The 12,272-nt window shown below is 39.4% G+C and overlaps 1 protein-coding gene across 1 annotated transcript in view; it reads right to left on the bottom strand.

The window, feature by feature from the left end:
- The window catches only part of IGF2R (insulin like growth factor 2 receptor), a 57,338-nt gene that overhangs the window by 22,594 nt on the left and 22,472 nt on the right, over positions 1 to 12,272 (bottom strand). The window contains exons 14-24 of the mRNA XM_027669399.1: positions 11,545 to 11,676; positions 11,015 to 11,162; positions 9,505 to 9,682; positions 8,832 to 8,947; positions 8,260 to 8,422; positions 6,614 to 6,793; positions 5,491 to 5,592; positions 4,673 to 4,774; positions 3,842 to 4,016; positions 2,450 to 2,617; positions 358 to 501 (exon numbers count right to left, since the gene is read on the bottom strand). Coding sequence (XP_027525200.1) covers positions 358 to 501; positions 2,450 to 2,617; positions 3,842 to 4,016; positions 4,673 to 4,774; positions 5,491 to 5,592; positions 6,614 to 6,793; positions 8,260 to 8,422; positions 8,832 to 8,947; positions 9,505 to 9,682; positions 11,015 to 11,162; positions 11,545 to 11,676 — 1,608 coding nt within the window. The remainder of the gene's footprint in view (positions 1 to 357; positions 502 to 2,449; positions 2,618 to 3,841; positions 4,017 to 4,672; positions 4,775 to 5,490; positions 5,593 to 6,613; positions 6,794 to 8,259; positions 8,423 to 8,831; positions 8,948 to 9,504; positions 9,683 to 11,014; positions 11,163 to 11,544; positions 11,677 to 12,272) is intronic.

The raw sequence follows: 12,272 nt of genomic DNA, 5'->3' as shown, positions 1-12,272 counted from the left end.
TAAGCCTCTCATTCTGGTCTCATTCAATTAGCAGGCTTCAACATTTGACTTTTCTATCTTCTTGAAAAAATAATAATAAAATCAAAAGATACTGGTAAATACTGCCCTCGATGCAATTTTCCCAAATGTATTCACACACATCTCAATGTAAAAGTCCCGATAAGCATTAAGACTGCTCTCAATTTGCAAAAGTCTGTTTATTAGTACTCCTGACATATGTCACCCAGGTCTATGTGAGTTCAGTGATTAAAACAGGCAGGATTCAATTAACTCTACTAAAATAACCAGGAATGTCATTCTGCATATAAGGTCTTACATCAGAAGTCATAAGTTAAGAAACACTTGCCATTGGCTTACCAGAACATCCAGTCACATAGGGCAAAGGCTTGCAGACGTTCAAGAAAAATGTTCGCTTCTTCGCTTCCTTTGAAGTGTCAATAGCAACCCATGGCTCACCATCTTTGCTCAAGTCACTTAAATCATACTCATTGCCTGCAGCATCTGAAAGAAATGTGGTATATACCCTAAGCTCAGAGATCTCATTAATACTTGCAGCACTATTGTGTTTGAAAGGATACAGGTTTCACTGATGAATACACAATTCAAAGTAATTTTCAGAATCATATTAGATATCCATTGAGAGAACGTACTGTTTGCCCCCCCAGATGTGTGGGGTCACAGGCTGATCCACCCCCCCTCCCCCCCCCCCCCAATGCAGAAAAGGTCTGTGGCAGATTTTGGAACAGTTAGGTTGTCCTCCCAAGTTCTTTAAAATGATCATCTCACTCCATGAGGATCAGCATGGCCAAGTCAGATATAGCAACACACTTTCTGAGCCCTTTCTAACAACCAGTGGTGTGAAACAAGGCTGCGTTCTTGCACCAACCCTATTCACAATCTTTTTCAGCATGATGCTCCAAAGGGCCACGGCAGACCTCGATGATCAGGACGGTATCTACATTCGATACCGTACTGATGGAAGCCTATTCAACCTAAGGCGACTGAAGGCCCACACTAAGACCTTAAATCATCTTGTCCGGGAGCTGCTTTATGCTGATGACGCCGCCCTTGTTGCCCACACAGAAGCAGCTCTGCAGCATTTAACATCCTGCTTTGTTGAGGCTGCTGAGCTCTTCGGGCTGGAAGTCAGCTTAAAGAAGACAGAAGTTCTCTATCAACCTGCACCTCAGGAAGTTTTCCATCATCCCCACATCACCATTGGCCAATCAGAGCTCAAATCAGTCCAGCAGTTTAATTTCCTAGGTAGCCTCATCTCCTCAGATGGTAAGATTGATGGGGAGATAGACGACAGGTTAGCAAAGGCATATAGTGCCTTCGGAAAAACTCCATAAAAGAGTTTGGTGAAATAAACACTTGAAGAAAAGTACAAAGATCAGTGTTTACAGAGCCATTGTGCTGTCTACTCTTTTATATGGATCTGAATCATGGGTCATCTCCCGCCACCACCTGCGACTCCTAGAACACTTCCATCAACGCTGCCTCCGTACAATCCTAAACATCCACTGGTCAGATTATGTGACCAATACATCTGTACTAGAACAAGCAGCAGTCACAAGTATTGAGGCCATGTTGCTGAAAACACAGCTGCATTGGGCAGGACACGTCTCAAGGATGAAGGACCACCGCCTCCCTAAGATCTTGCTTTATGGTGAACTTGCCACCATGAGAGGAGCCCCGAAGAGAAGATACAAGGACTCCCTTCAAACAACATCTCAGCCTTGGCCATATTGATCAACATAACTGGTCTGCTCTGGCCTCCAATGGGGAGGTCTGGAGACACACTATCTTTAACGCTGCTGATGCTTTTGAGAACACACACAGGATCACCCCTGAGGAGAAAAGACAACACAGAAAGAATTGTGTCTTGCAGAATATACCACCTAAGGAGTCTTTCTGCTGTGCCTTTTGCAATCGGACATGTCTACCTCTTATTGGCCTTTTTAGCCACCAGCGTGCTTGGAACAAACGTGGGTAGAGCCCTCCCCAAATCTTCGTTCATGAAGCCCAGCCATGATGATGATGATGACTGTTGCCACTAAAACATCACTATGCCAAACGCAGAACACAGTTCCTTTGACAGTTACTTCCCAAGTGTAATTACTCCACAACTAACAGGTGCATTTTTACAGAGGTTAAGAAAAATGAACTCATTTGCTTCAGAGTTGGGTTGAAGCAGTACCCAGTCACGATAAGGAGTAAATATTTTCAAAGTCATTATCCAAATTAGCTTCTTGCCTGTCTTTGTCATTTAAGTCTGCTTCAAACAACTTACCTCCTCTCCCACCCTACAACTTCTACAAAGACTTTAAGTCTTACAAGTGTCTTCACAAAAGGTATTCTTAAAGCCCTCCTCTGAGCAAAAGTTTGCTGTTCAGTTCATCCTTCCAACATTTGTTGGACAGAACCCTCTCAAATTCCAGGTACTTACCTGTAACCTGACAGTCTACAGGAGCAGGAGCACAGGCCAGAGCTGTGTGAAACTCAAAAAAAGTATCATGGATGTCCAGCACACTGTTTACCTCCTCACGCACAAACTTAAGCTCTCCAGGATATGAACCATTACAAATGAAAGTCACCACGAACGTGTCTGATTTTCCTGTAAAACAAACATTTATCTGTTGATGGTTCAGTTTGGAATATTTGAATTTAAGTTCAAGCAAACAATTGACTTCAGAATTTTCTAACCGTTTTTTACTCACTTGCTTCAAGGAAAACACTACCTTATATTTTATGGGGTTTTAGCTGTAAATATGCAAGCCTTCTTTAGGAAGTTATGATAAATTGCCTAGCAACCACAACTGTCTCTCCAAATAGAACACCAAAATGCCTTGACACATTTCAAGAACATTATTCCTTTCACTGAACTGTGTTCCCTGGGTCTTCAACATATTTGAAGAAACAGAAAACCTATAAAATATCATCATCAGCACCAGCAACCTCTAAATTACATCACAAATAGCAAAGTTTTGTGTTTGGAGGTTTTGTTTGTAAGAAGTTCAGTGTAATGACTGCAGAACAAATAATACTGATGCTATCTAAGCAGGATATGTTAAGTTCTGTTTAGTCCTCAAGAAATGACAGAGTTATGTCAGGGAGTAGTATTTGTCATCAAAATTTGTCAACACCATTTGTGTTATCAAAATGGTAGATGCAAAAGCATTTGAGGTTCCTGAATCCAAAACCCAGTTTTCCCAAAACCTTCTGCTATCAAGGTGTCCTGTTCCTTTCTATGAAGTTCAGTTTCAGTACAATTGGAGAGTAGGTAAAACCTAAAAGCTAGATACACATTTTTCATTAGTCTTATCTGCAAACAAGACTTAAAATTCATGAAGTAGGCGTACATGAAGTACTAGAGCACTTATTTAAGAAATTCCATGCAAGAGAGTACACGCTTACTAAAAAATGACCTTTCAGATATGAAACAACTTTACAGAACATTATTAATGAAACCGAAGCTTAAACCTATTACTTCACTCAGAAAAAGAGCCAAAGTTCATTTTGCTTGTTTTCCCAATTTGACTATCCATTTCTCCTTACAAGGACCAGTATTTTTCATCTGCTGAGTAAGAAAAAAATAACATACATACTGTATTTTAGTCTCTTTTTTATAGTTTTGAAATGCACATGTATTACTGAAAACTGAGCCATTACCATTCTACATTATTTTATTTTCTTCTAAAATTTCCATATGAGCTAGTTTATTTAAGCAACTAACACCAAGCCAGATAGATTTCACTATGTTGAAAAAGGAATACTGACCGTTCACACTAAGTTTGTACAATATGACCATCCATTTCCACTGCATATTTCCTGAACTCACCTAATTCCACACGAAGAGGACCTCTGTAGGTAAGAGTTAGAAACCCTTCACTGGATAGATACAGGGTTTTGTCCAATTCCACCAGCCTCACCAATGTCAGATTTTCTGCTTCACATCCAGCAGCTGTTTTGCCATCAATTTTACCACAATCTGGCATGGATCCACAAATGTTTAGCTAGAAGTTTTGAAAACATGTGGATGTACATAGTATTAACTGCAGAAATTAGGTTCACGTAGCCATTTCTATATCAGTAAAACTTGCTTGCCAATAACTTTTTCAAACAACATAGTTGTCCTGCAGTATGGAAATGACAGACATTTCAACTATAATACAGTAACAATACTCTCAGTCTCCAGCTTAGAGGGTTCAGAAATTCTCCCCACTAGAAGTGCAGGATGTGGTTAAGCAAGTTTATTCTCACACTAAGAAAGAGACTACTATGGTAGTACTTGTGACAGTCTAGGACTACTGATACATGCATATTGCATTAAAAACACTGATATGGACAGATTAAATCCCTTTCTAGGCTTCCCCTATCAATTTCTTCAGCATCAACAGATAAATTGGCAACAGAGTCCATAAGGGCAAAATCATGCATAGCCTGAAAAGCATGGCTACCTTTTGTTTGCTAAGAATCAGAAGTTCAATGCTTTTAAGACCATCTGAGGTGAATGAAGTTATCTTCCATTCCTGCCCTCAAGCACAATGCTCTCCTGCCAACTCATATTTCATAAAAGGACTGAGTCAAAGCTCCACTTGCTCACTAAGCAAGACAAAAAAATGCAAAAACAGCACTCATAAGCAACAGATTGTACAATCAAAATCCTTACCAAGAAGTTCTTCCCACTGCCAGTAGCCATATAGCCTTTTTCAGAAGCTAATGGTTGCAGATTGAACAGAAAGCCAGTGTTTGGATCTCGCACAGAGCAGGACTGGAAAAAAATTTATAACAGAATTATTTTCTCCTCCTGCATTTCTTCCGTTTAAGTTTTACCTCTAACTTTTTACAAGAACCAAAGCAGTGATTTACACATATTCCTAGCCTGCATATCAATCAGCAACTTTATTTGGTAAATCCAAATACAGCTCAGGCAGTAGCAACACTTCATTCAATTCTTTTGCACATTTATTCAGTTCTTTTTGTCCACTGACATCAGCCACATACCATCATATTAATATGGAATTTAACAGATCTATCAGGTTAGCTAAGGGAAAGAAAATTTTAACTGAGGGTTGTTTCCACACTAATGTGTCTGTGTTGAGACCTGTAAAGTAGAAGCAACTGAGTAGTTTAGCATGAAAAAAGAGAAGTCTCCTTTGATGATCTATACAAAACAAGGACAATATATACATATACCCTTACATATAGACTCAGTTTGACTAGCAACACTGTAAGGGAATGGAATATTCCATGCTAGAGCAAGTAAACTGTTCCCAAGAGAAAGCACCTGAATACTTTGGTCAGAGGTTACACATTTCAGGAACACTTCAAAAAGAAAGCAATAAAGGTATCACAAGACTCAATCATGACTTAAGACTTCACTGTAGTCAGTTTTCTTCAAAAGTCATTTAAGCACAGTAATCAGGAGTGCTAGAAGAAAAGAGGATGTTGAGACTACAAATACCATTTACATTCTTCCTTTCTCACCTGTGAATCATCTTTTGTTTCCTTGATTGGACAAGCAGCCTCAGTTTCCCATATAAAAGTGGCCACACAATCTAGAATAGCGATAAACCTTGGGCTGCTACTCTGGAAACAGATTGCAGAGAGAAAATCAGAATAAGCGTGATGACCAACACTTTCTCACGTTTGAGATACCACTTGGAAACTGTCAGGTTCTTCTAAAAGACTTCACTACAAATGCACACAATTCCCACCCTGCTTCCCTCGCCCCAATTTATTTTGAAGGTCACTGTTGAAAACTTTGTCTAGTTAAACACTTAACATGTCACCAGGCATTAGCCAAGAACTGAATCAGACATCCAAATATTCAGATTAAATTCAATACTGAATCTAGACAAGCATAACCAGATCTTGCCTCAGTTTAAGCTTTGAAGAGTTTTGGGGTATAATACGTAGTCCATGATTTATTAAAAAAAAGTAAAAGTAAAGTAACAGAAGTCTGCTAGCTGAGGTAACAGGATAACAGGAGTATTAATTATGTACACTTTATTTCAGTGTTTTCAGACAAAAGTAAAGCAGTTCGTAACCCCTCAAAGTCACAGATTTTTCACCACACCTCTTGGGCTAAAGAACAGGTGAGTGACAGGAGTAAGAACTGCAGACTCACAAAACCAGTGCAAGTCTAAGTCTAATGATCCTCTCAGTCTAAACTTCACTATGTGGAGTTGTATCAGCAAAAACTTCAGATTTAAGAATCCTACAATCAAAAAGCTACAGAGGATACAGAACCTAAGCCTGAAGATTCACCTTACAATATTCTTCCCTTTAAGAGGATCCACAATATTTGTAAGTAACTCTTCAGTTTTGAGTCCCTGTGTAGTTTTCATGTTAATTATACTAGTCTGAAATATGACTGTCCACCAAGGCTGTTAAGTTTTTATCTAGTTATTACTTAAGATAAAATATTCAGTCCAAGAGACGTTCTTCTCCAGCATCTACATCAGCTTTATTTTTACGTCTGTTTTAAATCCTCAAGAAGTTTCTTTTGTCACGAATCTGCTGTATACTACACATCTTCATGTGGCTTCATGTTAAAGGATGGAAAACCTACTATGATGAAGTAATAACAAAGATCATTTGTCCTTACAAGAGTGCCCCTGGAACAGATAAAGTGGATGGTGGTGGTATAAGTAGTTTTCTTTTCATCAGCATTGATGCACACAGAGCCATCTGCATAGGTTAGAGAAACGTGTCCGGGTCTTTCAATTACTAGTCCTTTGCTGGCAACACCAAGGTTGCTAATAGAGGTGACTTCAGAGTAAGAAACCTAGAAGAAAAGCATGTCAGCAGTTTTAAACTCAAGTGAGGAGTCACAGATACAATCAAAAAGAAAATACCTACTACAATATTCTTGTATACAGAAGGTTATGCTGAGAGTTTTGAAAATAACAAAGGTGTAGATACCCCCACATTTCTCTTCCATTCTGTATTCAAGTTTCACTTATTTAAGACAAGCTACACAAGCAGGCATGGTTTGATCTTTGTTGTTCTTATTTTTAGTACAATAAGGTGCTTGTAGTGCTTCACAACAGCCATCTTCATCTCATGAGCTATATAGCTTAGGAATTCAGGGAGGCCTATGTCTCGTGCAGTAGGTAGAATTTTACTTGTACAGCTTTTTAAAACACAGTATGTGGAAGCCTCCGCGTGTTCTCAGCATTGACCTTAGGGATTCACCATGCTTAGCAAAGCCTAAAAACCACTAGCAGAAAACAGTAGATGTTACTACCAAGGTCCAAAGTAATCTTCACTTTTTCTAGATAACTGGTGTCTCCTATTTTTAAGAAGCTACTTTTCGCAGCAGCAACAAACAGAAGAATACACCTCCAAAACAGCTCTGTCCACAGACTTCTGCCTTTTTTAAAAGTTTAACAACTCTGCATTTAGGTTGACACAATGTTCTCACTTCTTACTCCAGTGTCTTGAGCAATGAAGTAATGAAGCCCTTAAGTGTCTCCACATGTCAAGTACACAGCCTTATGCAACAAAGACTATCACAAGCACAGGGAACTCGTAATAATTAGCTCAAGTGCCATGATGGCGATGACCAGCTTCTTCAACAGTATGGAGGGAAGGTGTTTTAAACAAGGAATCAGGACAGCTTAGTGAGCCTCTAGTTCAACTTTCCCTGCAGCTCTCCCTGCAGTCAGGCCTTGGGTAAAGTGTTCATTCAGCCTTTCAGCTGTTATCAGTCCCATGACAAGTTGTTACACTTCAGGGAAATACAGAAGTAGAAACCCATAACCATCAACTCCCTCTTTTTTTTTTTTTTTTATTTGCTTTGGAACAGCTGCATAATCTACTCCTCAGAGCCAAAAAAAGTTCGGGAGAGATGAGTGGAGGTGACAAAGAATCTTTAAACACATTTTTTTCTACAGTTCAATCTAAAACAAGCCAGAAGCAAAATAAAATATCCAGAAGAGCAGCCTGATTCTAAAGCAATGCTATAAGTCTCTGAGGCCCCAGCAACTCATACAGGAGAGATGTAGTTTGTCTGCCTCTGCAACACAGGGCAAAGAATCATGCATGTTAAACATGACACTGTAAAAATTAAAGCTTTAGCCTTTAAAGAGGAGGACAGGAGGTCTACCATTCTGCTATGATTATGCCATCATTATGGACACAGAATACCCTTTTGGACAAGAAGCCAGAATTCATGTGTCTGCCTTGCATACCCCTTAATGTCACTTATGTGGCAAACCAGCCCTGAGCTGGGATGGAAAGGTTACTCACAGAATCACGTCTATATTCCATCTGACAGACAGATGCTCGCCGGTCACATCCTGGGACAGCAATCAATGGTCGACAGACATTTATGTAGTACTTCTTGAGCTCATTTGGTCTTGAATTATCCATGGCATACCAATTTTCACCTCTCTTCTCAGATTTTGCTAATCTGAGCAGGAAGAGAAAGTTCTGCTCTAAGTACACATATTTTTCATAGTCTCTTTAGCTTTCTCTGTCAGTCTCAAGAAACAGAGCTACCATAAGATATTTCAAAGTAACTTTCCCCTCTCATGTTTAAGTGCTACAATTAGAAAGAATACTCCTGGGAAGTAGAGCACAGTTGACAAGGCAGTAAGTTTTTATAAACAAAACCATCCCAAAAAGTCAACTTTCATCTTAGGAGGCAAGTCAACTTACTAGAGGGAAATACCGTCTTCATTTCAACATACTTACAGTTAAGACAGTCACAACAGGTGAAGTTCCTAGTGCTGTCTGCGCAGGAAATCAACTTCATCCAATGTTATCACCCAGAACACTAAACTAGAATAGTCGAGTTATGCTGCATGTTACTTTCTTACCTTGACAAGTCGTATTGGTCCATGGTGTTGGGATCAGTCACAACACATTCCAGTGGCATTTCAGGACAAGCATATTCAGTGTACCACTTGAAGTTGTAGGTATACTTATCTTCTACCTAAAAATCAGCAGAATAGGTCTGTGAGGCTTCCCACACAGAACACTGTGACTCACTATTCCTTTATATATTAAGCCTATTATTTCCCCTTGGTTTTGGGATATACCTTCTCACACTGATTCGTGTAGGTCTGGCCTGTTACAGAGATTGTCATCTGCTGTGTTATCAAAAATACTCTTTCCCAAAATAACAGAAGCAGAGCAATGTAACTGCTGTCTGCTGTGTTACAGCACACAGTCCTACCACTTATTACTTTTCTGCCAGTTTGGTTTTTTTCGGCTAGAAATACAAGACAGTCAAAAGCCCTAGTAATTACATGGCCCAGAGACTACAGCAAAGTGAAAAGTGAATCAGGAATCCAGATCCAGGCGAACAGCTTACTGTTCAGTGACCAAGGTAAGCTTTATGGTTGCAACAAGAGAAATAACTTTCTTTTAGTCTGCTTTATAGATACTGGATATTTCCATACATATAACTCTGCTTGTACTGACCTAGCAGCAATTATTGCCAGTATTTTTTTATGGATAGCCTTCCTGTATTCGTATAGAACTTTTTACCTGATATTCAGGCTGACCTATTCCAGCATCATGGTCACACAGGAAAGTTATAAGGGTAGATCGCTGTGTTTTCTTCTCATCATTGTATGCTGTACCATTTCTGTAGGTCAACTGAATCAGCCCATCATAATATGAAAGTTTGGAACTGGGCAGTCCAAGACTCCAAAACTGATCCTTACTGGAAAAGAAAAAGTGTGTTTTGAGACTGAACAGAATGCAAAATTAATTCTGTCCCTAAGAGAAGTCTTAAAAATAGTAATCACACAGGTAGGTTTATAGAAGATACCATAATAAGATATAATAATTAAATAAGGTTGATTAGACCTAAGTGAGCTGGGATGAATAGGATGCTGCCAAAATTAAACATAAAACACAAACAGGTGTCATTCTTTGAAAAGGAAAGTATATTGCTTAGATATCCAGACAAGTTTAACACTCCCTTCTCTAAACAAGTGACAAAAACATCAAGTTCTCATTCTCCAAAGTATAATTCAAACTGCAGACACCCTAACGTTGGGCTCAAACTGGCCTCATACAACTACTGCACAGGGAAGACCTAGCACTGCACAACAGTTCTCAGCTAGTTGTTTCTTTACTCTGACTTAACACTGGCTCTATCAGGCCTAGCTTGATCACCTTCATCTGGAGAACACTTTTAGGGTCTGCAGTGAACTATCCTTGGCTGGAGAGTAACTCAGAGACAACTCAAGTACAGCATACCTCTGGCAACAGGCTGACCTGGAACCTGAAGTGTACAGATACCATTTCAGTCATAGTTTGTAGAAGATAACAGCAATGATACTGTCAGAGTAGCAGTACACACAGCAGTTTTAGTAATGGAAATCAAAGAATAGCTGAGGTTGGAAAAGATCTCCAAGATCATCAAGTCCAATTGTCAACCTAGCACCACCACCATGTTCACTATTACACCATGTCCTCAAGTCCATATCCACGCATTTTTTGAACACTTCCAGGGATGGTAACTCCACCACTTCCCTGGGCAGCTTGTTTCAATGCTTGACAACTCCTTCCATGAAGAAAATTTTCTTAATATCTAATCTAAACCTCCACTGGCACAACTTGAGGCCATATGGTGCAATACCCAAGCTCTGGCCTCCACCTCTGCATAAGGCAGTCACTACTCCTCCCAAGTACAGCAGTGCTTCTTTAGGCCAGCTCTTGGAATATAGCTGATCCTGAATATCTGGATTGTAGGTTGTTTTAACACAGTTGCAGCAATTAATCTACAGCTTACAGGTCCTATGGAAAACATAGGGGGGAGCAATGGGTACATTCCATCTCAAAAGCTAGCTGTAAGCAAGATTACATGTCTGTGCACTTTGCTTGAAATAGCTGGCAGTGTAATTACTGCAAATTACATGTAAATTACCAAAACCTATTACAGGAAGCACAATAATTATTTTGCATGCAAATTGTTCAGTATTGCACACAGACAACATATCATGCAACAAGAGATCTTCTACTACAGACAATGAAACTAGTTACTCACCTTTGTGTTACTTGGCATGCTGCTGATTTTGTGTGACACAGCTCATCAGGCACACTGCCACAGATGTTTATGTAAAACAAGTATTCTGTAGTATTAACTATATAGTGTCCATTTTTCTTGGCCAGAGGTGATAAATCAAAAGAGAAACCTAATCAGTAAGGAATAAACTTTATCAGTTCAATTTTATCCTGCCATCTCTCACAGGTTTTGATTCTGTCAGTCACACAGCTAATTCACCTCCCCCTGAATAAGCCTCCTTCTACGTAATTACTGTTCCAGAAAAAAAATGGACATACTAAAAGTATATTTTCTTATAGAGAGAGATTTACTACAGTAAAATACACATTATATCTATTTTCCTACATATACTAATCTCGTGCTGTTCTGATCTTCCACACGCATGTAAAAAAAACTGTGGGTGCCTAAAGTTAGGCTGAATCACTTTGCTTTGGAGTATCAAAATGACTCAGTGCTGAGGCACAAGTTCTATCCCTCATGACCTTTCAAGTCTGCTGAACAGAAATACATACCTGCCTGAGGGTCAGAGACTTGACAGTTATCTCCTTCAGTTTTAGACAGGACACACGCAGCAGCAGTATACCAGTCAAATGCATATGAACATTTACTCTCAGACATCAAGATTGGAGCACTTTCTAGATCACCTGGTATCAAAAGAGCAATGTGTTACGCATACAGACAGCCAGGCTGCCAATAGGAACTAGGAATTTAAACCTAAGAAGACTAGCTTCTCCCCAAGAGCAGACCAAGACTAACTGTTAAAACGCCACTGCTCTGAAAATAGAACTAAAATTTTTTTCACAAAGTCTTTGCATCCTCCTCCCCAAAATAAAAGTTTAGTGAAGATGCAGTGCTCCATCTGTTCCTGAGTACTATCACAATATTTGAAAAAAATGTCTGCTTTGATACACAAACCTGGCATTTTACTACAAAGTAATCACTCTATTGAGAAGTAGTGCATAACCTGTTCCTAACAGCCACCACACTTGGAGGTTTCAAATTCTTCAGGCTGAGGTAGAGGGACATAGGTTTTTTATTTCCCTAGGAGATGGTCAAACTAGCAGGCTATTATATCAAGATGAACAACAATAACTTCTGCAAGTGTTTCTGCTTTTCATAACTGTCAGCAGTTTAGATACAAACCATACCTATTGGATACTTTATTGGAAGTTAAAGTATCTGATCTCCATTCAGAACCAGTCTTTGCCATCAAGGGAAAGAAAGTGCTTTGTGCAGCTTC

Source organism: Corapipo altera, unplaced genomic scaffold (assembly GCF_003945725.1).
Source record: "Corapipo altera isolate COAL_440 unplaced genomic scaffold, ASM394572v1 2b, whole genome shotgun sequence".
Classification (NCBI taxonomy): domain Eukaryota; kingdom Metazoa; phylum Chordata; class Aves; order Passeriformes; family Pipridae; genus Corapipo; species Corapipo altera.
Note: the sequence above shows the minus strand (reverse complement) of the source record. Positions and strands in the feature narration are given on the sequence as shown.